The following is a 12178-nucleotide window of genomic DNA, read 5'->3' as shown; positions in this document are numbered from 1 at the left end:
TTGGTGCCTGCCTGGCGTGGGAAAACACTACGTGTCTGCATCTAACTCCAGGTCTCCAATGCAAAAGGAGAAAATGGATTTGCTGCACCTCTTACTTCCCCACCTCCCCAAGACAACTGCACTTAATCTAATTCCAAAATGTTCTGAACCAAACCTCAGCTCTATTTGGAGAATTATTTTAAATAATAAAACCTTCTTTTTGCTTCCTTTGTCTACTAATAAACAAGTGGGCAGCTTTCTTTAACATTTCCTTCTTTCTAGATCAGCTGCCAAATTGAGTGATACAAAGATACTGTATCAGGAAAAGAATATAGCTTATATTGGCTGGGTGCAGTGGCTCGCGCCAGTAGTCCCAGCACTTTGGTGGGCCAAGGCAGGCGGATCACCTGAAGTCAGGAGTTCGAGACCAGCCGAGCCAACATGGCGAAACCCTGTCTCTACTAAATATACAAAAAAAAAAAAAAAGAAAGAAAGAAAGAAAAAAAGTAGCCAGGCATGGTGATGCGTGCCTGTAGTCCTAGCTACTCATGAGGCTGAGGCAGGAAAATCGCTCGAACTCAGGCAGCAGAGGCTGCAGTGAACCAAGATCACGCCACTGCACTCCAGCCTGTGTGACAGAGTGAGACTCCGTCTCAATTAAAAAAAAAAAAAAGAATATAACTTATATTTATACATATGTATTGGCATTAAAATTTTAAAATTTCCTATGTATGATTTATTTTGAACCCCAATATATTAGAATAGTAGTACATGTACGCAATTAACCAATAAATGTGTAGATTGGTGGGCACAAGCTTCAACACTTTTTAGCAACGACTGCACAATTAAAAAGGTTTGAAGAGATTGTTCTTGTTAATGGTCTTGTCTTCTGTAAGCCACAGACAAACAGGAATGAATTCAAAGATAAAAGTAAAATCAGGGCCGGCGCAGTGGCTCACTCCTGTAGTCCCAGCACTTTGGAAGGTCGAGGTGGGTGGATCACCTGAGGTCAGGAGTTCAAGACCAGCCTGGCCAACATGGTGAAACCCCATCTATACTAAAAAAAATATATATGTATATATATAAACTAGCCAGGCGAGGTGGTGGGCCCCTGTAATCTCAGTTACTCAGGAGACTAAGGCACGAGAATCGCTTGAACCCAGGAGACGGAGGTTGCAGTAAGCCGACACGGTGCCACTCTACTCCAGTCTCAGTAACACAGTGAGACTCCCTCTCAAAAAATAAAAAATAAAAAAGACTTTGCAACCCAGAGAGAATGTCTTGCCAGAAAGATGATTTTACTACTCTGAAAATCTAGTGTCTCTAAGAGGCAGGAAATGCCTCATATTTAGCCAAGGCCAGCCACAAATAGTTTGGGGCCAGTTGAATTACTGGTCTATCTTTGACCTATTAGTTTTATAGTTTCTTAATAACAGTAAAGGACAATGTACATGCTAAAGAGATTATGCTTGTTGAAACTTAAAAGAAAAGGCAGGGAAAGTTAATGAAATAGAAAAAGTCATTTCATTTGTTCAGTGCTACTTGAGTTCTGCCTCTCAAAGTATTTCATTTTAATTTCTATCATTGACTAACAAAATGCATAGGATCAAAGTTTTTAAAAATTCAAAACCCATTTTAAAGGAACAGGACCACTTTTTAAGAAAATAGGCTTATAGCACTTGACCTATTTCATTGTCAAAGCAGCACATCTAGAAATTATTTTTGTATTGATAGAGACACCTTTTAATAGGACTATGGCGTTCTATACACAAGAACACGGTAGCTGGAAGTAAACAGGCTAGTGGCTCATCCTACAGTTTCAGTCTGGCACTGGATGGGCTAAGAAGCCCTTGAGCATGTCTGTTTTTTCCAACTTTTCTACATCACTGGCCAAAAAACAAAAAAAGCCCACACATACATAACACATACACACACATGAGTACAGAAATACAGACAGACGGATGAGACAAGTGAAATAAAGAAGGGTTGCAGTTGTCTTGCAAGGAATACGGCAGGATACCTGGGATGCTCTCTAATTTCCTTCTGAGCTCTTCATTTTCTTGTTGCAGTGAAATAACCTCCTGCTCCAGCTCCTGGCATCGAGGACAATAGCCTTCCTCTTCCTCCTCCTCCTCCTCTTCTGGCAGCGTAGATGAAGATGGGTGGCCATGGGATTCGGACGTTGCTGGGGAAGTCCAACCACCTAACGTATGCACAGGAGAGGTTGACAGAGGATCCACATCGGCCAGGTGGCCGTATTCACTGGCTGACGAGGGGTTTGGAGTCGGAAAGCTCCCCGAGAGCAGGTAATTTTGTAGAGAATCAGTGAAAACCCTCAAAAAGGCAGAAGTTTGTTGTTTCCTTTGCATATATTGCATCTCTATGTCTACATTGTCTGAGGTCTGACTGTGGACCCCTTTCCCAACGTGACAGTGCTCCTGTCTTTCGTTGTAACTTGAGCCTTCCTGCTTTACACAAGAAATCATGGACTGAGAATGGTTGGAGTCCAGGAGTTTTCCTCCACAATTTAAGAGGCTAAGAACTCGACTGCACTGTTGGGCAAAGGCATCCAAGATCATTCGACTCTCTGAAACAAATGAAAAGACACATCAGTGACCAACAGCCAACAGCAAAATATAAATAAAGTCCTCAATTTTGAGCTCAACATTCAAACATGTTAAAAATATGTATTTTACTCTCTGTCATAAGCCAAGACGACACAGTAAATCCACTATGAATAGAATGCATAGCTTCCTGTTGTTCTGCGACTGCGGGATGCTAGATGAGTCACACCCAGTCTCTTGCTCTAGGAAACGGCTGGACTGTGTTGGGCACCACATAAGAGATTTTCCTCTCTGTGGCATTAACTGGCTACACAGGTCTGAACTCATACCTTTGGTTTCATTAATATCCTTACTCTAACAAATCAAGTCAGCCACTGCAGACTCAATTCCTCATTGATAGGAGGGCTTAAAGCAATCATTACTTCTATTTCTGGAGTGCCCTCATGCCCTTGTGATTAATCAGTTGCTACAATCCCTGCCGAGAGTACATAGCTCCCAGATGCAAACTGGAAAAGAAAGATAAGTCTTTTTGAAGAGCTCACTAGAAATCTAAGGTAAAGCAAAGAGTGGGCCTATGGGCACAGGATGAACACAAAACTGTATGTGTCTTCTAACATCTGTGTTCACTATTCCTTCCTTTCATTTATTTGCTAACTTGGATTTCTCGTCAAGGCCAACGTTTAGGCTAACCTGATCATTTGAAAATCAGTAGTATCACTTCTTAGAATCTCTTCCAGTAGACTGCCAAATATTCTAAAATGGCACAAGGCATGGGTGCCTCTTAGCCCATGTACATGAATTCTAAAGCATACTGTCAACCATTGAAAGCAAAAAGCAAACAAAAGCAATCAACTCACTGCAAAAACAAAAGGGGGAAAAACCCAAATTGTGAAAACATAATTTAATGATATCGAAAGGTCTTGAAAATTTACCCTAAATATAAATGTCACAAGGTAGATTCACTTCTTTCCTGATTGCCACCTAGAATGGGCTATTATAAATACAGAGAGGGGCACTTTTCAGAGCTGACACAGAAGCCTGAGGATGTCTCTTATTTCCTCTCCCCTTTCCCAGAATAATGGCAACAAACAAAATATTCGAGATTTTAGATGCCTATAACTATTGTTTAAGATAAAAATGAAACTAGCACTAGCTCTCCCTGAAAATGTTGTCTAGCTGTATTTTTTTTCGGGAGGAAAAAAACTTTCAGAACAAAAAATGGTGAGATGTTCAAGGGCTGCTATGGGAAAAATGAGCTAGAACAGCTTCAATAAGAAATCCCTTAGAACACACCCAGGATGTAAGACCAAGGAAACCACACTTCAGGAGAACTCCATGCAGTGCTCAATATTCCACTGTGTTCTTTTTTCTTGCTATTCTCTCATGAAATAACTAAGATAATCAGAGGAGAGGGGTCCAAGCGCTCTTTTCCAACTTTTTAATAAGAATATATATGTAAAGCAGCTGGGTATGGTGGCTCACACCTGTAATCTCAGCACTTTGGGAGGCCAAGGTGGGCAGATCACAAAGTGGGAGATCAAGACCATCCTAGCCAACACGGGAAAACCCTGTCTCTACTAAAAATACAAAAATTAGCTGGGCATGGTGGCGCGTGCCTGTAGTCCCAGCTACTCAGGAGGCTGAGGCAGAAGAATCGCTTGAACCCAGGAGGCAGAGGTTGCAGTGAGCTGAGATGGTGCCACTGCACTCCAGCCTGGAGACAGAGTGAGACTCCATCTCAGGAAAAAAAAAAAAAGAATATATATGTAAAGCCCATATAGCACAGTGTTTGGCACATAAGAAGCATCCCTTACATCTCCCAAATCCTGAATCCCGCTGAAAAACTGCAAGTCAGAACAGAAGCCTGATCTCTTCTACTCAGTAGAGGATCATAAACTGCACTGGAGTGTGAGAGGCCAGCACAACGCCTTGAGAAATAGTTACTGAACACACAGCAAGTACTCTTGTACATACATAGAGCATCTCAGTTTATAGCATTATCAGATTTACTTGACAGGGGTAGGGGTAGCAAGTCCACCCTAGGCTGGTTTAGAGTCCACAGGACTATTTTCTTCTTAGGATAGTACTTTCTTATTCTTAGGAATTTCCATTCTAGACCCTCAGACCTTGGCAGCAGAAGTGCCACCTGCCCCTCCTTCTCCAGCCAATCCTGTACCCATGGCCAAGTACCCCAAGATGCAGGAATTCCCCACTAAAACTGCTTTAAGGATCTATGCTGCCATCTTCTCTTTAGCCATCAATCCGAAGACAGTGACCATGGTGTCAAACCCTGGAAGTGTGGACTGGGACCTCCACATATGTGTATATGAGGTCCCTCCTGGTGGAAGATAAAGCTGGGAGTAGGGAGAGAAAGACATGGGTTGGCTGTAAATTCCAAACCTGGTTACCATGAAGGTGTATTTGTCAAGGTAGGTGGACAGAACATATTTTGTTAAACAATTTGTTAGTTTGATTTATACTTTGTAACTATCTGATACGTGCTCTGTGACGCACCATCTGTACTCTTATCTGGTGTCTCACAAAAATATCTGGGTGCCATTTATTTACAATGGCCAAAACCAAATAATAAGAAAACCAACAGTTGAACTATACAAGTAAGAGGTTTAAGATGTTACACTCATTGTTTTTACTTCCTGGTTTCTGTTCTTTTATTAGTAAAATCAAAGGATGATATTGATTAGGAATTTTCAATTCTAGCACAACAGCAGTTTTCATTCATTTTAATCCTATAATCCCATTCTAGACCTGAAGTTGTATTTACTGTTTGCATTTTAATCAGCATAGTCCAACATAACCTTGATGAAAGGGACAAAATATGAAAGTCTAACACAGAATTGCCTGGTAAGAACTGCTTGAATGTATTTGTTCGGTGTCCTACAATACACTCAGTAATTTTAATCATATTGATAAATCACATTAGAGTATAGATTTTAAGAGAAAAAAATCTGACTTAGGGACAAGCGTGATTTGTTTTCTTAATTGAAGGATAAACTTGTAACATGCTGAGAAAAAATCATTAGGTGATATACTACATTATGAAGATAATCTATTAAAGTGCACTCAGAATATGAGAGAATAGCTACAATCATAAAGTAGTTCTTGCCTACAGTTTTTTAAATGCTTCAATCTGAATTTGCTTTCAGAAATGATATGTACAAAAAGGGCTACTGTCACCCTTAAAGTTGAATTTTTTCTCTTCTCGATACCTTGAATTATTTGAATATTATTTTAACATTGATACATGGAAGAGTGTGATGAAAAATACTACCATTACATTTGATGGAAAATAGCAAATCTTTCCACCTAATACACATTGCATGCAGCAATAGTTTAGCCTTCTAGACAGAATATAATTACAACTTCAAGTACTGTGTGATGCCCATTATCATTAAGAAATGGACAAAAGTTCTATTTTCATACGAGCACAATTGAATGGCTACTGATCTATGATTCTCAATTGAGCAAACTGTGAACATGTATTATGATTTTAATGTTCTTTTTTTTTTTTTTAGTCATAGAATGCTCCACTCAAGTGATGGCAGGGAAAGAGAAAATCAACAGTTTACAGAAGGACTACTTTATCCCTAACTTCCCTAAAATTAAACGCCATAAAATGTTAATAAATCACAATCACAAAGCCCTCCAAAATGCCCATTTCTTATTTATTTTGCTTTATTGTGCAACCTATTGGGAGACAACATCATGCTGCAAATTGTGCCTTGTCCGATTCCAAAATCTGAACCCATGATTATTTTTTTAATTAAAAAATTCATTTCGAGAAATTCGTCTGAATTTAAGTTGTTTAATCCATCCTAAATCTGATAAGTGAGTAAGAAGAGGGATGGGAAGTGGGCAATCAAACACAGTCTCCCTACTTTACTGCCCTTCTTTGTAAGTAAAGCCTTGAATGGAATTTGCCCATCACAGCAGATTCCCAAGAGAATTCTGTTTCTATGAAAGAGATCACAGTAGTCAAGATTAGTGGTAACCTTTTGATTTTAGCCCAGCGAAGGGTGAAATACATTAATATTAAAAATGCAGAAGCAGAAATTTTTTTTAGTGACCTACTATCATGTATTACTATCATGTATTCATATATCTACCCAAGGATTTCTAACTAGTTCAAAATAGATGATTTCCTTAAAACATTAATTTAACTTATTTTTAAGAGACGACTTCATGGCATAGAAAATATAAGTTAGAAAACGAAAGCATCTTTGGAAACACCACCCTTGTCTTAAATCAATGAACTATGTCTTTTTTAAAAAATGCCATCCAATTTTTTTTCATAATGGCAAACATCAACACAGCAAAACAGGATGCAATTTTTCTAAATAAATAAATCAATGATGTGTCAAAAATTAACAGATGAGTTAATATACTCGGTGCTATCAAAACCAGATGGTGCTTCCTAATATTCATCCTGCTCAGTCAATCCCTGAATATTTTCTGGACCATCGGTATATAAAATAGGATGCTGCTATTTGTGATGGCAAACAAAAGCAATCATGCCTGCCAAGCACATACTATAACAGGCAGCATTTCAGCTCTGCTAGACAGAAAGTAATTAGAATGCTTTTAATGTCCAAAAGAATGATGCTGATAGGCTGCCACAGATGTGTAGATTTATGAATATTTATATGGTGGTTTATAGCTGACACTTTTATCAGTTGAAGAAGATAAAATATCTGCCTGACTCAAAAGCTTGACAGTCAGGTTAATAAAATCTCATTAAAGAGAATGACCTATGCAATTATATAGGATTTATTGTAATTCATTTTTGATTGTACTCTGCTTAAAGATGCAATTTCCCATTTCCTGATGCCAAATTTAGGCTGCATATCAAGATCTACGTGGGTTTTAACTCTAAGCCTCCCACAGAGGAAAAATATGCTTTTAAAACCATGGTGTATTACCCCTTTTAAGGAAAATTATACTCTTCATGAGATTTTATAAAAATGTTGAAAAAAATCTATTTTTAATTACATATTTCTCTTCTCAGTTATGGCCTTTAATGGCAACTAAGATTCACTTCAACCCTTTCATCTTTTCACTGCATTTACTCTGGACACTCAGTTGTCTAGTTGTCTCTTCTTCTGTCCTTGACTCATTTCATCACATGAATGTTTTGACTATTTTCAGTTTACCAGGTAGCCTCAGACACTGCAATTACACTTTTGCGAAGGAGCAACAGGCAAAGCACCACTCCCCTCCCCACCCCACCCTGTATGCTTAAAAGGCCATGGGTCTGTGCACACAAGCTCATTGGTTCAAAGTGGAACGACTAATTTCTCAAAGAACCAATCAGCTCTTCAAGTGGTTGTTCCCCTGATGGCCACTCACAACACTGTGCCTGTTAAGAGATGGCTTTGTCCATCAGTGATTAATATTATGACTACAATTCATGATGTCTAATTCAATGGCTTTTTCCCCCCCAGACTATTTTCCTCACTGCATGGAAGAAACCTACCACCCAATTCCCATCTTTCCAGCAAGCACGAGGCATCCAGCCTTTGGTGCTATAAGCTTACCCCTCTCGATGACCTCCCTTAAAAACAACAAAAGCAGCCGTGAGAATAAAAGAAAATACAGAGAAGTTTGAAGGGCATCAAAAAAAACCCCTCTTCACTCCTTTAGATTTAGTGATGTTATAATTTCCATCTGGGAACAGAGACAAAATAAACTAAACAGGACATTAGAGGGAATACTGAAAGAGAACATTGAGAACAAGGTGAGAAAAGGGAAGAAAAAAATAAAACACTCCACATGAATGAAGGACAGCAAGGAAACTGCCAGGGTAGAAGTGACCAAGGAAAGAACAGCAAGTGACTGGTGCAGAAAAAAAGAAGCAATGCAGGAAATATATAGCCAGCTAAAACTATGGATGAAAAATGGAAATGAGACGGGGGTAAATTTACAATGTATAACAGGAAGTAAAATATGGAAAGACAGTCAGCAAAGGCTGGAAAGAGAAAGCAAGAGGAGATGAAAGACTGACTTGGGCAGATAATGATGGGAAAACCTCAATGAAAATGATGAAACTGAGGCTATGCGAAAGAGTAAAAGCAAAACACACAAAATGGGAAAAGGACTCAAATGGCTGGAAAACAACATAAAAATACAGGATGGTAAAGCTGAGCCTAGAAATAAACATAGGCCTGAACAAGTAGTAGTTTAGGAGAAAATAGGATCCCAAACCAGAAAGAAAAAGAACCTCCTTAAGAAAGGGGGAAAAAAGAAGAAAAGTAAGGAGGAAAATCAAGTAAGCCAATTGCCTACCGAAGAATATAAAAACACAACGGAATACTGGGGCAAGAGCAACTGAAAAAAATATACCCCACAAACAATAAGGAAGCCCACCTAAGAATCCCACTGAAAGCAATCAACCATCTTCATATCAGTGAGAGATGTGACAGATCAAGTCTTCACTATAACCTGTAATTAGGTTTTTTTTCAAAACCAATCCTTCATGTGTCAAAATATTGACAAACAACAGATTTATTAGTGGAGACATCTATAACTCATTTAGACACAACACACTATTTCCCACAGGGGGAAAAAAAAAAGAGTCTCAGATTCACTGACATGCAGGATTTGGGGGGCTCCAAAGTGTCATAAAAGGCCTTGGCAGTAACTTTTAGCTCTAATGAGCGGATAAACGTGGCTGCACCCACTGGGAGCTGGTGGAGAGGTCCCTTGGGCTCAGGCCTCAGGCTGTGGCCTCGCAACCAGCCCATCTCGCTCCCTGCAGGCAGGCAGTGGGCTGCTTTGCCCTGGCAGCGCCCGCGGACTCGGGATAAAGGAGAGGAGTCGCGGACCCCAGGGTGGGTGCTTCCCACGAGGCGTTTCTGTAGGGCTCAGGCGAGATGCTCGGGAGAGGCAGGGCCCCGCGGCGGGCAGGGACCAGGGGATGGCGGGGACGACGACGTGGGCGGTGGGAGCAGAGTTGCCTGCGGCTCCCGGGCAGGGAGGAGGGACGGGATGGTTCCCCGCGCCTTGCCGAAGTCCACGGCGTGGCAGACGCGGGGCCCCGAGTCTCACAACCAGAGAGTGGGAGGGGAAAGGGACAGAGCAAGACAGAGAGCACGCGAGAAACACAGGCGCACATAAAAAGACAGAAGGAAAAACGCAGCTGAGAGTCAACCAGCGTGGACTACGATAGTGTGAGAGTGCATCAAAGAGGTGGCGAAGAAAGCACCAGAAAGCAAAGAAGAAGTGGAGAGGAGAAAGAAATGGAGTAAGGAGAAGAAAGGGAAGAAGCGGACGGAAAAAGTGAAGCAGTACTAGAGCGTCCCAGCGGGGCGGCCCGAGAAGCTCTAGCTTTTCCCGGAGCGGCCGCCGCTATCCCCCTGGGGCGTCCGGCCCCACTCCGGCCCACGCCCAAGCAATCCCGGCCGCCGACCGCCACAGCCGTGCTTCCCGGCGCCACATCCAAGCAGCGGAGCCACCTGTTAAGCGCGCGCCGTCGGAAGCCCAGCCGTGGCGGCGCTGGAGAATCCTCCCGAAGTTTCCGGGCGCGCGGGGAGGCCTCAGGGTGCGCCCCGACGTCCCAACTCGGCCCAGCACGGAAGAGTGTCGGCGGGCCCCCGCTTCTCCTTCCCGGGCCCCCTCCCGCTGCCCCCGGCCGTGGCGGGAAGGAAAGTTGTGCCGAGAGTTGGTACCTGCGCTGAGCTCCAGGCTGGCGCCGTCGCTACCCGTGCCGCCGGTGCCGGCGGCCGCCGCCGCGCCTGGGCCATACCTGACGACGGCGGCGAACGAGGACGACGACGAGGCGGCGGGGGACGCGGGCGGCGGCTGCGCCGGAGTCCTCAGGTGGCCCTGGGATGTGGCGGGCGTGCAGGACGGCGATGACGACGAAGCGGCGGCGGCGGCCCGGCCGGGCCCGGGGGGGTAGGAGCTCTGCGCCTGGAACTGCTGCGGCGGCGGCTCGCTGCTGCTGATGGAGACGGCGGCGTGCGGCGCGAAGGGCGGCGGGGGCGGCGGGGGCGGCGGGGGCGCCCGCACGTGCGGCAGCTCCACCAGGGTGGGTCGCTCGTAGCGCTTGGCCAGCGCCGGTCTCTTGCTGGGGAACGTCTTGAGGACGCTGTAAGGGCTGCGCTGCTTGTAGATTTTGGGGACGCTGGGCCCCTCCTCTGCAGGCTGCATCTCCTCCTCCATCCGGCGCCTCGGGGCCGGTCCCCCGGAGCACGTCCCCTCCCCGCCGGGCGCCGGGCTCCGAGGGTGCCTCCGCCGCCTGCACGCCGGCTCTGCCCTGGTGCGCGCGTGTGGGAGGGTGTGTGTTTGTGCCGTGGCCGCCGCCGCCGTCGCCTGTCGCTGAGGCTGGCATCGCCGAGCCCCCGCGCGGGGGGCTGCCGCCCGAGCTCCTGATTGACAGGCCGCCTCGCCAATGCCTGGAGGGAGAAAGGAGGTAAAGAGCAAGTGTTTAGGGTAATATCTGCTAATGATAATGGGGGCGGGGCGGGGCCTGGCGCCGCAGCCGCCCGCGGGGTCTGCCCGCTGGCTCCGCGCCTCCGACGGGGAGGGGGGGAAGGGGGAAAGCGAGGACCTGGAGGGCGCCCGGGAACTGGTGAAGAAGGTGGGGATCCTGGATCTGGCTACGGCGAGACTTTAGAGACCCAGATGTGGACTCGTGGCTTCTGCGGCTGCGGGCGGGGTCCGGCTTCCTAAATGAGCTCCTGGCGCCCCCTGCATGACCCCAAACTCTCGGGGTTGCACAGAGGAGGGGCTAGTCGTTGGGGCGGGGTCGTCAGAGTACGTGTATATTACCGCAAGTTCTTCTACCAATCGGGAATTGGTCTCCGATCTTTCTGAAAAGAACCTCTTGAAGATCCTGGCCCAGGTGGTCGCGCGGTGTTTACAGGGCTCTGGGGTCCTGCTTTCCGGAGCCTCGCGGCCTCTGAGCTCATGCGCAACGTGAAAGCGCGCAGGGCGTAGAACTTTTTCACGTTTTCATTTGTTTCCCGTAGGGGCCCTGAGAATGTGCATGACACCATCATTTCCCCCACCCCCCATTATAAAGGTGAGAAAACCGAGGCGCAGAGAGGCCGAAGGGAATTGTCCAAAGTCAGATACTCGGGAGTGTGTGGCTGTGTTGCACTGATGCATCCGGGTTGTTTGAATTCAGCTCCTGACTTCTCATATCCAGTAGACTCTGTGCAATTGAGTGGGGAAATGACCTGACACTTCCCTTTGAGGTGATTACTTTCAACAGTGTCATTTTTAATATGTGTATATGTACTTGCAAGACCAAGGTAACCCGAGAACTCACTCCTTGCATTGTCTTACTGCAACTGGCGTCATCCGGCGAGGGTCTGGAGGGTGCCCAATTTCAGTAGCCGTTTGAATGAGAGATCTCTGGTTTGGAGGAAGATCCTCCATGAGGCGCAGATGTCCTGTCTCTCCCAGCCACTTTTTGGAGCAGAGGGTCCATTGCTGCCTATCTCAGAGCACGCCTCCTCTAGGCCAACCAGCATACCCTGCCGCAGGGTTGCTTTTCAGCCTTCCTTTTTCGTTCTCCAGGTCAGAGTTCTGGGTGCTCCTTGGTGTAGGACCCTCATCTCTGCACTCTGGAGTTTGTTTCCTTTTCAGAGCCTTCCTTTTATTCTTTGGAAGGT

General features: G+C 45.1%; 1 protein-coding gene across 2 annotated transcripts in view; it reads right to left on the bottom strand.

Moving 5' to 3' along the window:
- The window catches only part of BEND4 (BEN domain containing 4), a 42161-nt gene extending 30706 nt beyond the window's left edge, over positions 1 to 11455 (bottom strand). For both annotated transcript variants that reach the window (XM_023224660.1, XM_023224661.1), the window contains exons 1-3: positions 11110 to 11455; positions 10226 to 10954; positions 2000 to 2566 (exon numbers count right to left, since the gene is read on the bottom strand). In XM_023224660.1, the coding sequence (XP_023080428.1) occupies positions 2000 to 2566; positions 10226 to 10721 (1063 nt within the window). In that variant the 5' untranslated portion in view covers positions 10722 to 10954; positions 11110 to 11455. The remainder of the gene's footprint in view (positions 1 to 1999; positions 2567 to 10225; positions 10955 to 11109) is intronic.
- Between the last annotated feature and the right edge of the window lie 723 nt (positions 11456 to 12178).

This window comes from Piliocolobus tephrosceles, chromosome 3 (genome assembly GCF_002776525.5).
Source record: "Piliocolobus tephrosceles isolate RC106 chromosome 3, ASM277652v3, whole genome shotgun sequence".
In the NCBI taxonomy this organism is placed as follows: Eukaryota; Metazoa; Chordata; class Mammalia; order Primates; family Cercopithecidae; genus Piliocolobus; species Piliocolobus tephrosceles.
The sequence above is the reverse complement of the archived record's forward strand: the minus strand, read 5'-3'. Positions and strand labels throughout refer to the sequence as shown.